Raw genomic sequence first — 24,618 nt, 5'->3', positions numbered from 1 at the left:
CATGTACTTTCTCTTTAAACACTGACTTTTTATTCTTGGCCTGTGATGTGAGGCATTAGTAATTTAGCAATTAATCATTATGATAAAGGTAATTTATTAGTCAGTCATCATGAAAAATTAAAACAGGCTTGTCAACTTACAATTAATATTTTGAATTTTAGATTTTTGCTATTTCCCAACTGACTAGAAATATAAAACATGAAACAGATTAGTTGATGATTGCTCTATTTCATTTTGATTGGGTAAGACTAAGTGATAGGATTGAAGTCCTTGCTACCAAGAGCTCCATCAGTACAGAAGCATTAGGACGAAAAAAGATTTTCACTCACTGGGTGGTCTGTTCGCTGCCAAGTTTTTGAAGTGGCTGCCTTTTATCACTTCTGCTGATAATCTTCCAGTTGTAGCATTATAAAGGAGGCCAACGAGGATTTCTGGAGCTGAGCCATGTACCAGAGACTGACAAGAGGAGGTACTTTCACTGCAGGACACTTCTGACATGCTCATTTGAGAGTCACAGCCCTATAAAACAGATAAAAAATTCCGTGTGCTTTATGGAACAATGTTACTGGGAAGTCAATTTTTAGAAAAATGCACAGAAAATTATGAAAGCAACTTACTGACAATAACAGAAGTTCCATTCAATCACCCAATAAGAAATGTACATTCTTAATATATACTTAATTTGCACATGTTAGAGGTAACAAAGACAAAAGTGGTCTGAAACAAAAACAATTCTTCAGTGTTTCCACTGCTTCATAATTCAGGAAAAATAATAGCAGAAGATGAAGAACAGCCTTTATGGTCCCTATTTACTTCAATTGCTAAGGTAAGACCTGTAACATAATTTGTCAGCATCATGGAGAACATTAAACCTTGGATCTCTTACTTTCCAAAAAATGCAAAACACCAGTGGAACTTTGAAGATAATAAAATGCAGGAAATTCTTATTCATCCTTTGTAAAGGTTTTTCTCTAGACTGAGAATTTATGAGTAGCAAAATAACAGAACACATGCAAATAGAAAAATGCGCTCTGTCTAGAATAAATTAGGTTACAAGGAATTTAATGGATACAGGGATACAGAACTGCAATAGATCCTTTGTCTTGGGTGGGAAAGGAGGAATGCCATCCAAAATGCAGCAAGTAATGCTTTAATTTCCATCTTGCAAGCTTCCAAAAAAACTTGTATCTCTCATGCAGTCTCACCACATTGCATCTTTAAAGGGAGTTTCTAACATCAATTTTTATCATTTTAACCCCTCATTATTGGCTTTAGAAAAAAAATATATATACTTTCTTGACACTGCCATGCTAATCATACCATGGTTGTTCCTACTTTCATTTGCACTGGCACATAGAGTTGTACTATTAAAAACAAGACACTAGATGGAATTTATCCAATAGCATGGCAATTTGCTTGGTAGCCAAGAAGAAACTTTTGGATTATCAGATCCTCTCAGAAAAAATGTAAATTGGATCCACAGATTTTTCAAATATGGCTTGACTCATTTGGGAACCTGGCATCACTCTTTCAAGGAGTCACGATGATTTTGTGAAGCCGATTCTTCCAGATTCCAAATGTCTCTATCATTTCCAGCAACAGCTGACATGGGCGTAAGATCAGATCTAAACCCTAAATAGCACAAATCCTCATCAAGACAAAAGTTAACTTTATAAGCAAGAAACTTCATCTGACATAGATGAAGCCCAAATGCTTACACATATAAATGCATGTAAAGGCCAAACGCATTACAGAATCGCAAATTATGATACCTACAAGAAATTATGAACCTACAATAATATTCTTCTTACTGACATTTTAACTAGTTCTTTTCAACAGCACATTTCCAAGACATCTGACAGAATTTTCAAGTAGCAATCCAGTTCCTCATTAATAAACATTCACTGTTGTTAGAAAATGTATTTTTACTACTAAAGAAGGACCTCAACAAAACTTTCCGACCTCCATCTCCCAAACTGCAAATTGAAAATTTTAAATCTTTAGTTATTTCTCCAGAAGTCTTTTATTCAATGCCAAGAATAAATTTCAAATTGCTTGCAAATTATAAACTGCTGAAAATTAAATACAAGTACACATTCATTCTCTGATTCTTGTCACTCATAGAAAAGGAAACTTTTGATTCCTAGCTTCAATAGTAGAACACAAAATGGAAAGTTTAAAACAAAGATGACTTGATTCAGCAGTCACAGTATGCACCGCACACTTGAAAGACTCAGCCTGTCACAACTGCAGCTATTACTTAAGTTTTCTGGTATTTTAAAATTGTGACACATTATCCCTATGGATATTATTCATCATATTATTTTGTTGAGCCAGGAATTTAAGTACAGTCAACCTGACACTGTTCACTCAGTCTCAAATTTAATTGAGATCATGCTGCAAGTCCACAAAAGAGATACAACACAAAGTGAGCAGCTGGGTAACACTCCCCTCAAATTCTCAAAGGGCTGGTGACATACCAAGAGAAGGTGATGATAGCACATTTGTTGTAATTGTGACTTACTTGAACAGTTTACCAATGTTCTAAGAGGGACTCAGTCTAAATCAGTTTATGACAGAGTTAAACTGATTACAATGGGTATCGGAGTAAGGTGTAGCCTGTTAGAAATAGTGAATAGTAAATGAGTGACAACTGAGTGGGAATAAGTCCTGAAGGACCATGAAAGGGAAAACAAGTAGCTTCTGTGTGGTATAACAGAGAAGGAGGAAAACAACTGAAAAATGAAATATGTGTGATATTACAAAGGTACCTAAGGATGGACTAGAAATATCATTCCTTTACAGCATAATCCTGAGTGGATGGGTGAAGGACAAGACTGCCTTTGTCAAGGTAAGGCAAAAGGATCTCACCAGCTGAATGGTGGGTTGAGAAGACCCAGGTGACGCTTCAGATCTGTAAGTGGTTGGAAATGCAACTGACTGTACCTTAGAACTGTCGCATAGGAAGAACTGGTGCTGGATGCAAGCTTGATGAAAATCTGGAGAGAGCATCTAACTTGAATGTTTTGCTACGATATTTTCTAAACCAAAATACTTTGCAGGTTTGAGACAAACAAAGGAATGTTGTTTAATCCTTATTATATAATAAAACTTATGAATCTCCTTCCTACAAAATCCTGTGGGGACATAAGTTTAAAGACATTAAAATAAAGCAACCAAATTCACTTAAGAAAAAATCTAAACCATATTTTGTTTTCCATTTCACATTAAAAAAAACAAACTTCAACTCATTTTGTTTTGTGCTGACCCAAACATTTTTAAGAAATGCTTTTCAGTTACGAACTGGAAAATTCTAATTTAAGAGAAAATGAAATGAAGCAGTGAGGTGTGAAGCAGATTAGGAGACAAAATTATGATACTGGGTAAAAACAGTGTTAAACAATGTAAACCAAAATATACCTTCTGTGACTATAATAAGGGAGAAAACAGAGGATTTGGGGACAACTATGTGAAAGACCTGAGAAATGGGGAAGATGAGGTTGCATTTCATCAGTTGTCTTTTGAAAGAAGACAGAAAATCCCTATGAGGAAGAGAAGAAGAAACTGGAATCAAGGATGGTAACAGACAGCTGAGATCGAAAGGGCTCAGATTAACAAATGAAGAAAGACTTTCCATTGCAGTAAAAAGCAGGGGTACTGAGTATTATTAGATATCTCCTCAAAAGTATTTTCTCCAGCACAGTTTACTGTTCACATTTGGAAATCCATTCATTGTTTTAAGTAAGGTATTCCGTGATAATCCTGTCTGTTGGTAAGTAAACTGACTTTGTGTTAAATCCATAAACTGCACTAGAGTTGGAAATAACAGCTTTATTCAAGCTTCTGTTTAAAGTGGGTTTTCCATTTACACAAGTCAGAATTCCAGAAGAGTGCTAGCAAACTCATCAAGAAAAAGCAAGTCAAGAAGTTACATATTTACCTGCTCAAAATACAAGCTTCATGATCAAGTGCAAAATTGTAAAATAGTAACACTAAAATTGCTAATTGGTACAACATGAATACAAACTTAGCTACAATGAAGCTTTCATCTCATGATAACATTAGAATGCTACCAGATGCTTTTCATCTCCATCTAGATCTGCATTCAATCTGCCTGTTAATCTATCTGTAGGCCACTTTGACACTGTTCCTTCACTGTGGGAAACTTAAGATTCAGACCAAAAGTTACTATTTGTTTGAAATCTGTCTACGTTAGTTTATTTTCATAACTCTCCTCTCTCTTCCTTTATAAACACTGGGTGTAATTTAACAAGTAGGGAATAAAGGACTGAGGTTCCATAACAGAAAAGGCTTTTCAAGGTCAGTGAAGCACCAGAATAGCCTAGCAAGAACTGCTTTAAAACCTTATATGCAGATTTTTAAGAATTGAGTTGAACTGTCAAAGTGTTGATGATCTGACCACAGTGCTAGAAACTGTCTCTTGAGATTGAGGACATTAATACTAAATCCCAAACATATTTTTGTCGATTTAGCCATAATAAAAATACATTCTTAACAGTAAGCACAAAAAATAAACGGCAAAGTCTATTCCAAGTAGTTGGTTCAAAGGTCAGTCTCACTACAGCAAATGAAAAAAATTCAGCTTTTCAATTTTCTAACAGAGAGCTGTGTGCAAAGGACCTAAACCATCCCTTTGTGATCACAAAGTAGTACTTTATTACAGTTAGTCTGATTTTATCTGACCTTTATTTGACCTTTATTTGACACTTACAGGAATCACTGCTTTCCACTGGATTGTAACAGTCATGTCAGAGCCATAGTGTTGTCTACTCTTTTATATGGTTCCGAAACATGGGTCATCTACCGCCACCACCTGCGTCTCCTAGAACGCTTCCATCAACGCTGCCTCCGCACAATCCTGAACATCCACTGGTCAGATTATGTGACCAATACATCTGTTCTTGAACAGGCAGCAATCACAAGTATTGAAGCCATGCTACTGAGAACGCAACTGCGCTGGGCAGGGCACGTCTCCAGGATGAAGCACCACCGCCTCCCTAAGATCCTGCTTTATGGTGAACTTGCCTCCGGCTGCCGCAAGAGAGGAGCTCCGAAGAAAAGATACAAGGACTCCCTGAAGCAACAACTCAGCCTTGGGCATATTGATCACCATAACTGGTCTACTCTGGCCTCTAACCGGGAGGCCTGGAGACAGACCATTTATAACGCTGCTGATGCTTTTGAGAAGGCACGCAGGATCACTCTTGAGGAGAAAAGACAACGCAGAAAGAATCGAGCCTTGCAGAATATACCATCTAAGGAGTCTTTCTGCTGTGTCTTTTGCAACCGGACTTGCCTTTCCCGTATTGGCCTTTTTAGCCACCAACGCGCTTGCAAGAATAGTGGGTAGAGCCCTTCCCAAATCTTCGTTCGCGAAGCCTAGCCATGACATGACAGGAATCACTGCTTTCCACTGGATTGTAACAGTAATATGTGTTATATTCTACAAAAATTTAATTACTAATTCTCCAAACTATTGTCCTCGATGACTTCTTTGCATATATTATCTAGGGAAGAAACATCTCTTTTAAAGAAATATATAATAAAAACATTCCCATTAAGCAGTCTTTGTATTTCACATGTCCCTATTGTACAAAAGTTGTCAATCAAAAAAAACCCACTCTTCCCTCGTGCCAATGGACATGAACACATATAATGCATTATATCAGACTTCAACCCCTAAGAAGCATTTTCAGTAGTATTTTTCGCTGCCCTCTTACAACAGAGAGAACCATCTATTTGCATCAATGGTAATATAAGTAAAATGTATTTATTTGTCTTCCTGCACCATAATTCCATGGAAACGCAGTATTTGTTACTTACATATTCATCTCCTACTGTTATTTTTCTATACCCTGGAGTTCTGCTTATAAATTTTGTTCTTAAGCCAAATGGAGTTAATGACAGGGAATAATGTGGCCATGCTCTGAAGGCAGTTAAAAGTTAATTTTCCTCAATGCACAGGTTAAAATCATGTCTCTGTAGGCTTACGAAACAAGAACATCTGATTCTCTTGGCTTTTCAAAATATACACAGGAAAAGATGAAACCTTGCTGACAATCCTTCAGCAACAAAAATCTGATTCACAGCATGTTACTTGTCAAAATGTCTCTCTCCAATTTTAAATGTTAATGTTATACCACTAATCTCTTAAAGAACTTTTTTGCACATTACTTTTTCTACCTCTAGGTCAATACAACTGAGAGGTTAGGGAAGGAAATGTGAGTCTTAGTATGCAAAAGAGGAACTCAAGCCAGGTCTCCAACAGTTTTTAGATAAAAGTCTAAAATCTCTCTTAATCACCACCTCAGTGCTGAATCCTGAAGCTACTGTTCCCCTTTGAGGCAAAAGCTTGCTGAGCTGATGAGAGCACTCAAGCACTACACAGGCTCCAAACAGCTCTTAGGGAGGAGAAAACCAAACCTAGAGGCTCCACATCCTTTATGAGTGGCTGCAGCACCAAGTACTTTATAAAAACATGTTTCAAAGCTAAAATACTTTTGAAAAAAATATCCTGATCATTCCCGGGAAAGAGAACTTAAACCACCTGAAGAACTCAGCCCTGAAAATACAGGGATGAAAAATAATTAGGAATGTCGAGGTTTAAAGTCAGTTGTCCTGTACTGTAAAATAAAAAAAACCGAAATAGTTTTCGGTATTTTGCTTTTAAACTAACAACCTGAACTTGCAAACATTGAAAATATAGTTTTAAGCATTTCACAAAGATTCAAGTTTAGGAAAGCATCATTATCTATGACAGGTAATTATTTGGGTTGGGTTTTTTTTAATAGCTTCCTTGAAGCACATTCCAATTAAGTATAATGTGAATTTTTATTTATGCACTTTACACTTTGCAGTATTACTAAATCAACTTAAATCACAAACATAAAAGTAAATATTCTCCATTATGTGATTTGATTTTAGGAACAAAAAATATTTATTTTGGATAGAATGGCATGCTTTAAAAATTACCAGGACTTCTTAGTCAACAATTCCAATTTAGGATCTTTAGCAAATAAATATATTCAACATCAATAGTATTCATGTCAAATATGGGTTGTCTTGTTTATTAAACTGCTATTAATGTAGTTGAAAATCAGACTATGCGATGTTATAATATTCATATTTCTCATCAAAAGCTTCTGTTCTACCCTGTTTTTTACTCTCAAGAGAAAAAAGCTTTATGGATACAGAATTCTACAAAACACATTGTTTTCCCACAGATGGAACACTGAAAAATTGAGATCAAAGCAAAATTAATAATTTTTTTATTTGTTAGGTTCAAGGGACTAAAACCTTAACAATTCTATGCACAGCTTTAATTTAGCAGAGATACTATAATGCACAGAGCTATCAAACTATCCTTAGCTATCCTTAGATACATGACAGCACTCAAAACTCCATTTTAAAATAATTTAAATTTAATTAATTTTAATAAAATTTGTGGGTCTTCTAGTAAGAATATTATATTATTAAAATCAGGTTTGGTTTCAAACTTTAAGATACAATAATTTAGTCATAAAACTAAACTAAACTAAAATTTATATATTCTTAATAGAGGCAAATCAACATTCAACTTTCCTGAAAGATTTTGAACAAGTTCACAGAGAGATTTCTGTGCTGTTTTTCCTATTTCATGAGAATTTGCTATTAGTACTTTAAGTCTACGTGTTTTTAAAATTATCAGCTCTGCAGAACAAAACATTAATTCTCCACCGAAAGGGAAACGCTTAGAAGTTTTCTGTAACTTCTATTAGCCCGCATTTAAATTACACCTTTGGCTTCCTTGCCCGATGACAAAAGGTCACCAAGTTGTTCCACAGACATAATGGGCTTGAAATTTGCAGAGCAAATCCGAGCAGCAGTGGAGGCAATTGGAAATGAACGTACAATGGAATTTACAGCATTTGCAAAGTGCTGTTTTCACACTGCAGAAGTCTACCAGCTTTTTATACAGCCATGGGCTGGGAGGAAAAGAGGCAAAAGGCCTTTTGTTATTGAATTCTGTTTTCTGAGATAAGACACGTAGCATAAAGAAAGATTGAAGCACTAAAAGCTGTCAGACGTTTGTGTTAGCAATTTAGTTTAGAACATCTGACACAAAATGCAGACATTTTACCTGCACTCCTGATGAAGCTATGCTAACAGCTCCTACCCGGGCTCACTTACACCTCCCCCTCTCTTTACTCCCTGTCAAACATGGAAGAACATGGAGATGTTACTGTGGGACAGCTTCCAAGACTAGAGACTTCTTTAAATGACAATGCTCTGTCCAGATGCAGTTAGTCTATGCTCATTGAGGAGATCAATGGCAAATAATTTCATTTTTCTCTTTTTTTCTCTTGATTACACCCTTCAGACCGGGAAAAGAGAACCATTCAGTGATCAAACATTAAGCACAATTTATGAGTAGTCAATCTATGGATTAGTATTTGATTGCATAAACATATATGCAATTGTTTTTCACAATGAACAAATCTGTAACATTACAAGTAAGTGCATTTGTCAGTTATTGTCAGTATTTGCGATTACACAGTTACCCAGTTCTGATTTAACCTCCTAGTGGTATCCCTTTGGATTTGCTCAGGTCACATTTAATCCCATGATCAGAGGACCACCAGGTGTTTGCAGTTGGAAGGGATGTGCTTCAGTTTTCAGAGCTATCATACACACCACAAAGAAGCAAAGAGATAAGCTGGGTTCTCTCGGGGCCAGCTGACAGCTGATTAAGCCCAACAGAAAGGCAGGAGCTGTGAAAGATTCAGCTCAAGGTCAAACAATACAGAGGCCAAACCAGACAAGATGTTGACACCCTAAGACTAAAAGGAACCCTTGCTAAAGGCACCCTATGAACAGAAATGCTTATCTGATACCAAATACAGGCTGCTTGAATATACAAAAAAAAGTGATTACCTGAAGATCCTGAAGTCCGAAATGAAATATGCTAATGAAGAAGACTTACACTGCAAAGCCCAGGAGAAGAATAAGAATCACTGAGTAAGTAAGCTAAAAACTAAATTTGAAAGTTTCACAAACATGTACATCATGAATTTGCAGGCTAGGTGATTTCACCTGTTTGTGCAACATCTCTGATTAGGATTACCCTCAGTGGAAATAAATTGAAGGAAAGCAGTGCACGTGCTTTTGCTGAAAGGTACTCGAACCTGCAAACAGAACTGATTCTGTGCTTTGACTTTTTCTAGTTTTCTTGAAAAACAGCAGCAAAAGTGAGAAGGCATTTGTGTGTACACATACATGCAAACAAGAGAGAATTAAAATTATAAGAAAATAAAATATTCCGGAAACTCAGTATCTCTAAGGAAAACAAATTTCACTTGGACAGATAGGTTAAAGCATACCTCCACTGAAAGAGTGGAGTTCTTGAGGAAGATTTAAGCAGCAGCTCCATAGTCTTCAGAAGTGGAAATTTCATGTGAGTGACAACTTTGATAATCTTTACTTGTAACTTCTAAAAAGTCACTTCTGGGAAATTTACAGCATGATTATTTTCCTTACTGCTCTTAGAAATTGCAATCCAGGTTGGGAGACCAGACTTTTGCTACAGGGAGTGATAGTCTGAGAATCTCAGTTATCTGACTTTTTTAGCTTTATGTATTGATAAGGTTTCTCCATTTTATTTTTTTAAAGATGATCAAATCTACACATAGAATTCTAGACAATATGTTTGTCACTGAATGGACTGGCTTTTCTGAGTAAATAAGAGTATTGCTCAGGAGGATTACTTTAATTTAATCTAGAACAGTCATGCACAGCCTATCATTTGACTGGGGGCATTTTAGAGGCTGAAAAGCATCATCATGCACTCAAAATAGTAATGCCATATCCAAAACATAGTTTCCATTATTTGCTGATGCAAATATCAAAGACTGTGGGGACCAAACTGAGTATATAACTTTCTTGACACAAGTCATTGATTAAAGGCAAAAGATACCAGTTTTAAAATTGTTATTTTACTCTGTTTGTGACCAACTGATGATTTTGACAACTAGATGAAATTCTTTGCACTGCTGACTTCAAAAAATTCTCTCGGTATCCTACATTCAGGGTTATGGTAATAGATCTGGTTACCAATGTAGGAACTTGCTCCCCATCTGGATGACAGCAAGGCAGCTGAAAGTCAACATTAAATTCAAGTTCTGGTTTTGGTAATGTGTTGAAGAAAGCCCCTGGTGTTTCATCAACCTAGCACCACCACCACATTTACCATTAAACCATGTTCTCAAATGCCATATCCACAGATTTCTCGAGCACTTCCAGTGATAGTAACTCCACCACATCCCTGGGCACTCTGAATGCTCTACAACCCTTTCTGTGAATTTTTTTTCCTAATATCTAATCTAAACCTCCCCCGGTGCAACTTGAGGCCATTTCCTCTTGTCCTGTCACTTGTTCCCTGGTAGGAGAGACTGATTCCCCCCTCACTACAACCTCCTTTCATGTAGTTGTAGAGAGTGACGAGGTCCCCACTGAGCCTCCTTTTCTGCAGACTAAACAACCCCAGCTCCCTCAGCTGCTCCTCATAAGCCTTATGCTCCAGACCCCTCACCAGGATTTCCTTGTTTTAATTAAAAACATATGGAGAATAAGACTAAGACATATTCCTTCACAGTTTTCAGGTACTTGCCAATTTTTTTAACCCTATCCATGACACTGAGAAAACAATAACTGCTGCTTGCTGATACTGCCATGAAATGTTGCACAAGCAGCCAAACACAGGGAGAATGCTTCATTTGCCAAGTACTGTCAAGTTCTCCCACAGCCTCACTATCATGATAACCATTTTCCCATCACCTAATGACTTTCTTAAAAGAAATCACAAGTCATCTTTCTACTTGTGTCAAAGGATCAATTCTAATCTTCTGTGTTTTACACCAGTAACTCAAATGAATTGAGCAAGTTATTCCCGAGATAAGAATGCGCTCAGAGTTTAAAGATAATTGCCCCTTACTTTGAGGGACACAATTTTTACAAGATAACTGAAAGCATTTTTGCACCATCACATAGTAACTGTTTCTTTTGGGTAGAATTCTAGTTAAAACACTAAGAAGAAAATATTTTGTCTTTTTTTCTTTTTCTAGATAAGTCTTAGTAATTTTTTTTATTAGCATCTTTAAATATCATACTGGTATTTAATAAAGCTCTGTTTATACACATGAATTTTGGTATCTAGCTTTCAAAATACGATCCTGGATAGACTATGCCATAAGAACACAGTAAAAGAGTCACCAGTAGTGACTCTTATACTTTTAAGAGTTTGCACAAAGCCTGACAGCTTGACTCTATAATGGACAAGAATTCCCAGGAAAGAAATGCCACTCTGAAAGCTTTTATTCCTGAAAAGATGATGAACTGATAAACATCCATTAAAAAGAATACTGAAGATATGCCATGCATAAAGGGCAACATAAAACACTGTGCCTTAATCACCATGCATAAACCAATGTACACTAGCTGATTAACCAGTGTCCTCATAGTGGAGCCAGTGCATGTGTGTGTGCAAGAGTGAGCATCTTTATATGCTGCAAGCATAAATGCCGACGCTCAAAAAAACTGCAATTAAAATAATTATCCAGACGCTCTGGGTATTTATACTAAAGATATACAAAAATAATCTTTTAAGTACATACGATTGCCAACACCATTCATTCTTTGTTACGGAGATCACACCTGGGACTTCAATGTTAGAGAATGCTACAGACAGAAAGAAAAATAAACTGAATTCTCCCCAGTAAACACTTTGTAAATTGACGATACATAATGAATAATTACTACATTTGCTTAGCAGGAAGAGGTATGTTTTGGTTGCCCAGATGGTATTTCCCAAATCAATCACAAAATAAAAAACATGATTGATAGTTGTTATTCTACACCAAAGAGCAACCTATGGGATGGATTACGTTTGTTTCTTTGATCTTTTCCAAACAGATTTCACTGAATCAACTGCTTATATGTCTTTATAAGCACATCATACTGGAGGCTGTTACTGACTGTCAGGAAAATTTCTGGGGGTGAGAAGAATGAAGAGCAACTAAAAACAAGTCCACAGGGATTTCCTGAAGACAAATAAACATAATTTCTAAGCTCCAAGATGGGTCAACACAAATTTGTCTACCATTGTAGTAAAAGGAAAATTTATCTGAAAGCATCAACAAAGATTTTCCTACACAAGCTCTACTCTGACAAAACCATAATGTAAATATTAAACTTTTGATGCAATGGACAATTTCTATCAAATCTGAAAGGGACACAGTTTAAGGTAACACCGACAACTGCACTCTGCCTAGCTCATATTGGTTCCATTGCTTCCTCTTCACTCAAATATATGCTGAACTTGGAAGGAAACATGTGATAAATAAGGGGGCTGAGGAGGAATTCCCTGTTACGTGGGAGAACTGCAGCAACACAGGACTGTTAAATGGCAACAGGACTGGGGATAATCGCTGCTAATGCAAGACATTATACACAATGTAGGAAGATGATGAATAGGGTGAAAACTTGGGTGGAAAAGATATTTTTTGAATATATTTGTAAATTTGGAGCCACGTGTAGCTTTGAAACCTATGTAAGGAACATAATAGTATCATGTTCCCACCACAACATACACTGGTTCACATTTTAACTATAACCAGAGACTTGCAGGCCCCACTCACGTGAGTGTGTCACTATGTCTGAAGGCACTGAACTTGCTGATCTACCTTTAACCACATTTGCCGGTGTATAGCTTTAAGACATCACTGAAAAAAACCTGAACTTCATAGGATACAAAGTGTTCTTATACATTCAGAAGGCAGACGGTTAGCTGATAAAATACATTAATGTAATATCAGGCACAGACAGAAGCAAATAAAATATATTTCTGCAGAAGAGATTAGCATAGATGTTTCAATGGATTAGGGAGTTTCAGTGACAGAAGGTATATTTAATATATAAAGTCCATATAATGAGAAGCAGTGGAAAAAATAGGACAACTGTCATCTGTCCAAGAAGTATCTTCATAAAAAAAGCTGTCAAATATAAACAATTCTCAGCAACAAAACACTCTGCAACTGAACAAGGCAAATTTAATTCAGAATGTACAATGTACCTCATCATGGATTTTAAAATTACAAATATCCTTGAGCAACTGGATATATCCAAATTGAAACAACATTCTCCCGTTAAATAACTCCTTCCTGACATTTATGATTAGTTGAACATAAATATTGTTATTTTATTTTAGCAAAAGGACAGTTAAAAAGGAATACGATCAATGTGTATAAATACACCCAGAGGCAAACACCTGAGAAGGGTAAGAACTTACACTGGTATAAGACCAAATGGTAATAACTTGGCCATGAAGAAACTGAAATGAAATAACCTGATGTTTTCAGATGAAAATTCACAATTTTGTGATCAAGATAACTTGGTTGTTTCCAATAACAAAGGCTTTAAGTCAAGTGACCCAAGGATGTTCCCCATTTCCAGTCATACATTCTAAGAACACAATGAAATTTAACACTCTTGCAAAACAACTCTATGTTAAATCCTGTAAATCTGCTCACTGAAAAAATATTATACTGGCTATAAATGATAAGAGAAAAATACCTGTAAAGTCAGATGTGAATGAATTTCAAAAGCTTTAAAAATTATTTACACGGTTCCAAAAAAACATGGATCCTCATTCAAGCTACCAAGACTGAAGGATCCTTTCCAGGAAGGGGTAGGGCTGCTTAAACCCTGTTAAAGCAACAAACTCTGGAAGGTACTTTAACTTCCTACCAATATTCCTTATTCCTGTTCCTTCCCGCAAAAATTGAGGAGAGAAAAATGATGACATGGCATGCCTTACCATCACAGAAAATAAATAACAGCCTTATCATCTTTGATGCCTCCTGGAATTTGTTTTAACACTCCCTGTCACAAAAAAATCAAGAAAATAATATTGAAGAATAACCAGTGCACATATGGGATATACTAATCAATCACAGGCCTGGCTCCTTCATTGGCCTCTGTCACTGACTTTGGTAAATTTTATACAAGAACCTATTGAAAACACACACAAACGTAACAAATACATTTAGAATATTTAATGTTTTGTTTCATGGGGTGTTTTCTTCCAAGCTGTGAAACTAGCAAACTCTGCATTAGGAAAGTTTGTACAAGGTAGGTGAACCACTTCATAGAATCACAGAATCATAGAATCAGCCAGGCTGGAAAAGACCTTCGAGATCATCAAGTCCAACCCCTGATCCAACATCATCGTGGTTGCCAGACAACGGCACTAAGTGCCACATCCAGTCTCATCTTAAAAACCTCCAGGGACAGTGAATCCACCACTTCCCTGGGCAGCCCATTCCAATGCCTGATTACCCTCTCTGTAAAAAATTTCATCCTAGTATCTAACCTAAACATCCCCTGGCACAGCTCAAGACCATGCCCTCTTGTCCTACTGCTAGTTGCCTGGGAGAAAGGACTGATGCCTACCTGGCTACAGCTCTTAAGCAATGAGCATTCAAGTACTCCTAGTCTAGGAAGCCCAGACCACAACATGACAAACATTCTCTTTGTGGACAAATGCATACCTAAATACGTACAAAAATTAAAAAGAAGATGCTAATCACTGCCAATTTAGTGATCTTCTGTGTTTATTGAAAGTGATACCTAAAGTTTACCCTTAATTACTGTTGCTTTGCTTTATTAAAAATATTAAATTATTTGGGGGAAAAAAAATCTTGTTCATCAGGTAAGTAGTTTTTTCAGAAAAAAATGCTTTTCATTTTGAGCTACTATTCACTATTCCACTTCACATTGAACCAGAAATGAATTATTTACAAGATTCTCATCTGAAGTTATTAAAAATGGCTTTATACTCTCCAAATTCCTCTTTCCTATCTTTTTTTCTTGAAACGAAATAACCTATTGCAACCAAGACTTAATTGCAACAGATGGAGGGCACTTGCTAGTATAGCTTCTTTTTTTTTCTTTATAAATTCAAGTGCTGAGGGCAGTAAGGAACATATATTCATATATATATATATATATATATTTGCATTTATACATGTATTCACCACTGTACCCCTATTTGTAGACTGGAAATTTCTAAGTAATTAAAAGGAAAAATATGGGCAGCTTTTGTAGGTGAAAAGTGAATGTACTTATAGAAGCTCTAAGGAAATAATCGTTGTGCTAATACAGTGCTATGGCTGTTCAAAAAAAACAAGTGGATGTGATGACTCTATAAATATACACACTATTCTTACAGAATTCAGGACACTATATCACTGCATTCTTATTCTGCCTCATTTAATACTCACAGACAGACTGTAAGAAGGTTCCAGTATCACTGGCACTGACATCTTCCCTTGAAGATTCAATTTTGTTAAGTAAAAAATCTTTTCTCCCACAATCCTCTCTTTTTTCATGCGACGTACACTGTACAGTCTAAAGCGAACTGCATAATTCCCAATCATCTCAGACTCAACGTGATTAAATTTGAATGTCTCTGTGAAGACAGGGCATGGTCCCCGCTGGATGCTGGTTTTTGCTCTCTGCTTCTTTATAGGGAGAAGAACTAGGTGTACTTGCCACGAGCTTCCACCTGTCCTGCTGTATGTGGGAATGTCTGTGACAGCTGTCACTGTCACCAAAAGCTTCTGTTCCTGTGAGTCATAGTCAAAAGTCACATCCAGTGTGCCATATTTAGCTACTGGCTCAGGATCAAAAGGTTTAGGAAGCTGTGAAGATGATCCTCGAGCTGACATATCCTGAAGAAGAAGAAGAAAAAAAGTCATTTATTTATTTATTTATTGTATTCTATTATTAAATCTAGTGTGGAAATACATGGCTTTCTTGAGACAATATGAAGGCACTATGATCCTTTTGTTCATTTCATAAACAAGGTTATCAAACACCAAAAGCCCAAGGAGAGGGCTGACTAGCAGACAGGAAGAAATCAAAAGACTTCACCTGGCCAATACCACCAACAGCCAGGAGCCAATCAGGCAGAGCTCAGACTGAATTAGGCTGTATTGATGATCTCTTCTTCTGTGCCTACATGTTAAAATGTATATACATATGTTAAATGGTAGAACTACCTTATTTCAGTGTGAGTATACACACTGTTTAAGGTAACATATTACAGTGTTTGAAGAGCTGGCTAATGACTGAGAGCACAGTGAGATACCAGCAAAGAATATAGGAATTACAAACCTACTTGCATGTGCAGCTCCTGCTGCAGTCCACAAGAGTTGTATGAATATGCCAAAAATTATCAGAGAATCATAGAATGCCTTGGGTTGGAAGGGATCTTAAAGATCATCTAGTTCCAAACCCCCTGTCATGGGCAGGGATGCCACTATCATGGCTTTATTCATGTAATTTTACTGAAACTGTGCAAGATGCATCTGTTTTGAACACACTTGAACTTTCTGTAAACTGCATCAGTCCTAAAACTGTAGTTTAAACTTATAATTCAGGTTGTTTATTGTCACTTCAAATTTTGAACAAAATATTGATCTCCTATATTTTTACAGTTAGTTTGATAGTGATACTGAAACACAAAATATTTACAAGTACAGGTGAACCTACTGCTCATGCAATAAGTTATCCCAAGTATGTAAAACAAATATATTTCAAGTGTATCTTCATATTACCAAAGATACGCTTGTTCACATGAATGAATAGATGCCACAACAAAGCCTTTTGGATTAAAAAATATTCTTGTTTTAACCTGGTTGCTACATAGCTATGGGAATTCATTCCTCTAAAAGCTTCACTCTTCGAGTTTTGAGTGGCTATAAAAAAGTTGGCAGCACTCTCAGTTTTTATTGAGTATGCTTACACTAACGACTGGAGTGACACACTGGGAAGAATTAGGATTAGATTTCTTCCAATATATCCAGGTTCAAGGACTATATGTACACACCATGTCTTTATGAGCAATAAAGTTAATACAGATCACAGTTGATCATCAGATACATAAAGACAGCTCACCACTGGAGGACCTTGCAGCTGGGCCTTCCAGATCTAGTACCAACACCCCAGGTATGCAACATCAACTAACCAAAAGGTCTACTAAGGCAGAAACAGCTGTTGGCACATCAGGATTGAGCTCTAATATGTATTTCAATACTTCAGGTAGCAAAAAAAGACAAATTTGTACCAAAAGGAGCCTCTTCTGCACGTGACATCACTAATTAGACTTACCCATAAATGTCAGTGCAGTAACTGGTTGTTAAAGACATTTCAAGGAAATACGTGTCAGAAAAAATATACAGATACCATTAGAGTTATAGCAGAAAATAGGAAAATGAAGTGGACCAACCACTATATCACATCAACAATTAAAAGAAAAATCTTCAGTTTGTTTTTTTTTTTCATAGAAGTTGTTTTACATTATAGGGTGTTTGGTTTGAAAAGCATTTACAAAACTTTTATTTTATTTAGGTTGTTTGAAAAATTCTGTGGAAGAATTTTGACTACAGTCCTTATAGTGTGAAGAAGTTTTCTGATTGGTTTAAAAAATAATTCACACTTACTGGGAGCTTGTTTCAAAGTTAAGGTGCCATAAAGATAACTACAGTAATCTGAACAATCTGAAATCCTATTGTAATATTTTCTGACAAAAATTTTTTTTTTAAATTAATGAGATGCAATATTAGTGTCCATATAGCCCTGCACAGATCTTCAGATTAAAAAGCCCTAAAAAGTTGCACTGAATGGCACTTCAGAACACTGAACTGTTTTCATTTACCTCTGGACTAAGAACCGCTGTGCTATCACTTGGCACATCCTCTTCGTATCCTTTGTTATGAAAGCTTTCTATTTCGTGTCCCGTGCTTCCCTCACTTGGGCACTTATACGAACATCTTGGACTGTTGCTACACTGGGAATATTCACATTTACTGTCTCCGACTTCAGAAGGCGTACAGGAAAGATGAGGAGAACCGCTGTCATCCTGGTATGGAGGCGGCTGCAGTTCATCTAGCGGAGGTGTTCTTCTCATCCTCTGTATGCAGTTTGCTGAGAATAAGTGAAAATTCTTTACTTACTTTCTGATTACTTACTGGTGAAACAGTTCTGTGGAAAATGTAAATCTAAATGTCTGGACAGAGTTTTTAAAAATCTATGTATGTCTTTTTTTTACTTTACATTTCAAATCAGATGACAAACACTACAGAAAAAAAATTTGTTAAAAATGGAAATGAATTATCTCAGATGAAAGAAATTTAGATAAAAGCAAAGTTTTAAGTGTATACTCAGAATGGATTGTGTAAACCATATAGAAATAAATATAGCAAAATATGACATGACAAAAATTCTAGGCTTGGACTTCAGTGATGCTTACCTTGCAAAAACCTTTGGATATCTTAAGTCAGATTCTGTGCAGGTGGAATGTAGACCAATTAAAGAAACAAAATGCACTCCCTAAAGCCACGATATCAAACCGATCACCTTCCATGCAGTTGCCCACCAGGGAGATATCAAATTAAACTCTGAAGACAAATAAGGTACTAATAAAGGCAGCCTTTCACACAAGTAAACTCTGCTCACTGGTGAATTTAAAAAGTGAAGCAGTGTCTCAGATCCTTTATTACTTGATAAGGACAGCTAAAGGATCTGGAAGTTAGACACTAGATTGAGTGGCTAAAGACAGTGGAAAAAGGACCATGAACAATCTTGTGCTTGGGATGAATACTTGATGCTGACATCTTTGCTTCTCACACTAGATAGATAGATAGAAATGTGGTTATACATCTCCTCAGAAAATAAACCTGATGCACGGCTACAGATATAGAAAGCTAATTCAAAATAATTACATTTCAAGTTTTTATCTCATATTTTACTATGCAGCATTACACAGTTGAATAGAGTTGGGAAAAGACAGCAAGGTGTGCAGTAGCCAAAATAAAAGGAACATCAGGGATAGGTGATGACCTGTGTCACATTTTGTTACGTCTTTCTGTAGAGGTTTTAATGAAGATTTTGATGCCCCTCACACATAGAATTACGTTTTACATAAAAATTTCAAAGCAAAAATGTTTTCTGGTGTCAGAAATTCTACTTTCACTCACAGAAAAATCTACCACACAAGGAAGTTAACAAAAGTATTAACATTAGAATAATGTAAGCTTTGATTTCAGATTCATCCGAGAAAGAAATTGATCTTTCCCACATAACAAAGGTGGTACGTATTAGTTTCATCATCAAATTTTTGTATCCAGGACTGCCCTGACTGTGTCCTAAATTCTCCAACCTTTTAACTTCTTCAGAGGTAATCACCAGTTGTTCAACATATCATATAAACAGACTGAGTATGCGTAAGAGCTACCTTTATGGAAAAGGCCAAGAACAGAGTCATGTGGCTCTCCTAGGAAACAAACAGTCTTAAGCAAAAGGCTCTCTTTAGCTCTCCTTTCCTTTGAAAAGCTGGGCTGTATGTGACTGTGGCATGCTGGAACACTTCACAGCATCTAAGACTTGATGTAAAGCCCAAACCACCATGGTTTGGGTGCACACTGCCCGTGGCAAGCACTCCCAGACACACTGGCTACAGGGGAGACAAATGTGCACTGCTGGGAAAGGACAGGACAGCTCATTATGGAGCATATCTACTGCACATACAAATACAGGCCTCAGAGGTAACTGGGAGATGCAGGGCTCTTCTTTATTTCAGTGGTTCTTAACAGAACACCTCTTAGCTTTAGCTAAGGCAAATGAGTAATTAAAACACTCCAACGAGATGAAACCACTGTCAGGAACCCCCTCTTCTCTGATAAACCCATCAGAGTCAGCCTGCCATTCAGAGTGATTCCAAATTGCTGTTACAGCACTCCTGCTCTTAGTTAGACCAGTGCCACTAACTCTTGAAACTCCAGTCCCATGGGGCTGGAAAGCAAAACAGCCAGCAGGGAATCCTATTCTCCAATTGCAGTCATCTGTCTAGCAGATAAACATAAAATCTTACCTATGAATATCAGATAACTTTTGCCCATGAAACTATGTAGACATAATATCAGAATCTAAACTGGTATTTTAATAATAGTAAAATAATAATACATATGCATACCATGAAAACTGGGCTTCCTTCTAATAATTTATATAATTAAATATTCTAGCAAATTCAGAGCAACATTTCTGCTCATTGTTGCTAAAAGGCAACAAACAGCATTATATGAGACAGTAATCACCATGCAGCCCTGACTTTGATATCTTTCTCTTCACTTGAAGTCAATTCTGCAAAGACTTTTTACCTTCTAGCTTTTGCACAGTCTAACAATGTGAAAGTGTGTCCAGGTAACTATCAGCACCATTATTGTCTTACATGAGTAAATAAATGACTGTATGACTCACTTTTTTCACTTTGATGAACTCCATTATATGTCCCTATGGGAAAACTCTACAGGCTGTGTGACAGAAAGAGGTGCTTTTAATGTAGGCAGGGAAGAAGTGAAAAGAAAATTCTTATTAACCAGATGTGATTCAAAAATCTCAGAAAAATCTAAAGCCCTGGGGCAGGTTTTAACTAATACATTTTTGCAAGTTTCGTCTACCAAACTGAAATAGCTCATACATTCTTAAAACAAGGATCTGGGATTAAAAAATCTAAGGGCACCTCTGTCTAAACAGGCACAAACTGGTTTTGAACAAAAGCTTTATCTGCATAAAAAGATATCAAAGTTTACAAATTAATTTTTAAAATGAAAATGTCTCGTTTTAAATTATTTTCCCCCTTCTCATAGTAAATGATGCAATAAAATGAATTTTTTGTTACAGCTCTCTGTATATAATATATATAATAAATATAAATATATAAAAAATACTAAAGATTTTAATTACATTAAGATTTTCTAATGACTGATGATATCAAAGACAAATGATACCAGTGAATAATAATAATAATGGCCAGTCTTCGCGAACGAAGATTTGGGGAAAGGTCTTTTACCTTTCCAGCCTGCGCAATGGATTTTTTAGGTGAGACACAGCCTGCGCTGAACTGAGCCCACCCTTTAATCCTAAGGTTCATCTGCCGGGGCCAAGCAAGCTTGGACAATGGCAGTGAGGTCCTCAGGACGTAGGTTTGTTTAGAGTGACCTTCTCATAGATGGATGGCCTCACAGGGCTAACGGACTCCATCTGCCCGGGGGACTGGCTGGATTTGAACCTGGGTCGCAGAGGTGAGAGTCCTGCACGCTAACCACTAGGCCACCAGGGGTCCCCAATACCAGTGAATACAGCAACATGAAATATCTGATACTGGGTATTTTCCTTAAAAATTACACAAAAGGAGCAACTAATTTCAACAATCAATCTGTCAACACAACTTTGCATATGCATCAAAGTTTAACACACAAAATCACTGCTAGTGCCTGCTGGCCTATCACTGATTGTCTGGAGGAAAACGTCTGGAGCTGAAAGAAAAGCATGACCTGAAGTGTTTGCATATCTACCTGTCAAACCCCTGTCTAAAACATACCTTGTACCTTTCATTTAAGGCATAAACTTAAGACACAGGTACACTTGTGCATACTTTTGTACTGTGACAAAGCCAAAGAACACCTTCCAAAGACCACTGAGCGTGCCTAATAACATCTGCTAAAGAGTTACTCTTAACAAGCAAATGGTTACACTGAAAATCTAAAATTAATGGTTGAATTGTTTCTTTGCACATTTCCAAAAACGCTTTCTGCTCTCAAATCAGATAGAAAATAATTTTTGCCAATTCCCCCAATGAAATAAATCATATTAAATTACCATAGCAGTTTGGACTAGACAAGATGAAAAACAAGTCAACATACATCCCAAAAGTGGAAGAAAGATACAACCACAAAGAAACTAAATCAGGTTTTGAGATTCCTACCAGAAAACCCCAGAACAGAGAAAAGACAAATAGAAAGAAATATCTCATATCCAGCTTTCCAGCCAAAGTATGTGAAATGACTTTGCATTCTCATAATATGAGTGAAACTAGATTTGTTTAGTAACAAAGATTTGGTAAATTCTACCTTGAGAATTCAGCATATTGTTGCCAATAGGCAGATTTGAATAATCAATTTTTAAAGGGTTAGTTGCTTTAATGCAAATTTTCTTCCTTCCTCAGTGGGCTGGAAAAACACTCATGTAGTGGTAATAGTAAAGGCCTTGCTTAATAGCTAAACAAATCTGAACTGTAAGTGAAATACCTAAGAAACACAAGCAGATTAGCATTTTGCTGGTACACTCAGAAATTGCAGCATGTAAACTGTCATTAGCACATTTAAGTCAGAAGTAAATAAATATCTTCTTTTTAGTACTGTTTGTTAAACAATGAAGAGTAATCTCTTTTTGTAAGTACCTGTAGGACATACTGCAAGCCATCATACCTAACACATTCCTTGCCATCAATCTCAAGAGACTGTCAGTAAAATCTGACACAGCAACAACCTAGGTCAAACTGAGTATTCCTGGAATATACAGTCAATAGCTATGAGAAAATACACAAACTTTTTTGCTGTGTGGAATCAAAGTTTAGAGATGCAAAAGTTTACCAGAAGAAATGCTTTCGGTTTGCAGATACTATCTGAACTTCCTAATTCCAAAGCTCCTCACTTCTCATCTCTATCCTGGTCTCTTGTGGACCTTGCTAGGCTGCACAACATTTTGCCACACAGGTGGTCATGTTCTTTCTTTTCCATGTGTTTAGTCTTTGCTATCTTAATAATTTTTAGTGTTTAGTCTTTGCTATCTTAATAATTTTCCCAAAGGTTCTCAGCAGCAGCACAAATCTAGCCCTCCTTAGCCCATATTTCCTGAGTAATTCCAAGAACACCTATCTCTTAACATATGGGAAAAGAAACCATCTTTGTGCCTTTAATTCCCTTGTTTAATAAGCAGTCATTAACTACACTTTTGCAAGTTTGATGTTCTCATATATATTACTTCTTTAAAAATTCCCACTAATGTGGGAGGCAACGTTACCCCAACAGTTCTTTTGGAATCTGTTTTCCAGTTTCTTTAAAACAAATAAGCACTATATAAATTAGTAATTTTGGCAAGTCAGATTTTGTAATTTTTAGAATATCTTCATATTCAAACAGTACCTTTTCTTTTTCTAATATATCTCCACATACACTATGCTACATAATTATTTATTTTTTTAATCGAACGTAAATTTCAAGTTTTCAAGCCTTCAAGGGGTTCTATGTAAATGTTAAGACAATTTAAATAAAACATAAAATGAAATACATGTTTAAAAATTAAAGAAACCTTTCTTATTCTGAATGATTAAATACCCTTAGAGATTTCTGATAAGCAGCACAGACAGTCCAAATGGAATTTTCATGTTTGAACTTTTCTACCATCCAAAAATATTATGTTGACTGAATTACCCCATATTACGAGCAGTATAAAATATAAACATTAAATATTGAATAAAACCTCAAGCCTCTCCTTCCTTTAAAATTAAAAGCTTACATGCATCTTTGTGACAACAAACCCCTTATTATTTCACAATATAACAAATTATCTTGGCATTATTCTATTTCTCTTCCAAAAGAGTTATGGCATGAGGCTTGCTTAGTGAAAAAAAAGGGGAATATAAGAGTGGTATGGGGTCATTATGAACAACAGAAAAAAATTCTTTATGAGATTTCTTTTTGCATTTGCCACATTTTAGACTTTTATTCACAGTTGAACTGTCTTCTACATTAGACAGATGTTATCACCAGATAACAAAAAAAATAATCATATCTCTGGTTGTTTTTTTTCAATAAAAGATAACTCTGTTTCCTAATATTTAGAAGATTCCAGACACTATGAGCCTAATTGCTGACCTGTGGAAATCAAAACAGCATTGCTGCCATTTACATCTGATGTCATGAAAGTTCTTAGCACTGCATTTTCCTCACCCTCTAAGGCTAATGCTACTAGTCATTGATGTAAGAAAAATGTTCTCTTTTGCTTTTTAAATAAAAATAATCCAAAAATATAGAATTATCTTTGTGTCCAGTCATTAAAGCTTCAATTTTCTTCCACAGGAAAGGTCTAAGAATGACTGAAATTACTGAAACATGCATAGTTTTTGGTTTGTTGTTTTTTTTTTAATGTGTCTGTTTACATCTTTAGCCTGCAGAACTGGTTGGTTTTGTTTCCAGACAAAAGAAATTTGCTCTTTTCTGCACTTACTAGAGCACTGCTTATTTGTAAGAATTTATGGTCTGTTTTATAGAGCAATATCGAAAAAGCCCTGCACTGGTGAAAAATTCTTTCTCTTTCCCAAATTAGCCCAATTTATAACATTTTAACTATAAATACATTATTAAAAGCATTATAGTGAACCAGCTGTCAAAGACATTCTTTTGTTTCCTTCCCAAATATTTTGGTCGGCTTTCAATGAAAATTACATATTAGCGACTATTGAATTAATTTGCTTTCAATTTAAGTATCATTTTCTGATTCCTTATACAGTATTTCTATTAATTTCAATAGGAAGGAGTTTTGCTACCTGGTTTTGGATTTATAATTTTCACTTGTCCAAAATAATGCTTAAACCTAATGGTTCAATATTTTAATCTTTTATTGATGTGAATATCAATGCATCAAGCTTTCCAGAAACTCTTG

The 24,618-nt window shown here is 36.1% G+C and overlaps 1 protein-coding gene across 7 annotated transcripts in view; it reads right to left on the bottom strand.

The window, feature by feature from the left end:
• The window catches only part of SYT14 (synaptotagmin 14), a 91,980-nt gene that overhangs the window by 13,607 nt on the left and 53,755 nt on the right, over positions 1–24,618 (bottom strand). For all 7 annotated transcript variants that reach the window (XM_027682033.1, XM_027682034.1, XM_027682035.1 and 4 more), the window contains 3 exons: positions 17,774–18,042; positions 15,336–15,785; positions 330–519 (listed from right to left, as the gene is read on the bottom strand). In XM_027682033.1, coding sequence (XP_027537834.1) covers positions 330–519; positions 15,336–15,785; positions 17,774–18,042 — 909 coding nt within the window. The remainder of the gene's footprint in view (positions 1–329; positions 520–15,335; positions 15,786–17,773; positions 18,043–24,618) is intronic.

The sequence above is a fragment of the Neopelma chrysocephalum genome, unplaced genomic scaffold, assembly GCF_003984885.1.
Source record: "Neopelma chrysocephalum unplaced genomic scaffold, ASM398488v2 Primary Assembly neopelma1_61b, whole genome shotgun sequence".
Classification (NCBI taxonomy): Eukaryota; Metazoa; Chordata; class Aves; order Passeriformes; family Pipridae; genus Neopelma; species Neopelma chrysocephalum.
The sequence above is the reverse complement of the archived record's forward strand: the minus strand, read 5'-3'. Positions and strand labels throughout refer to the sequence as shown.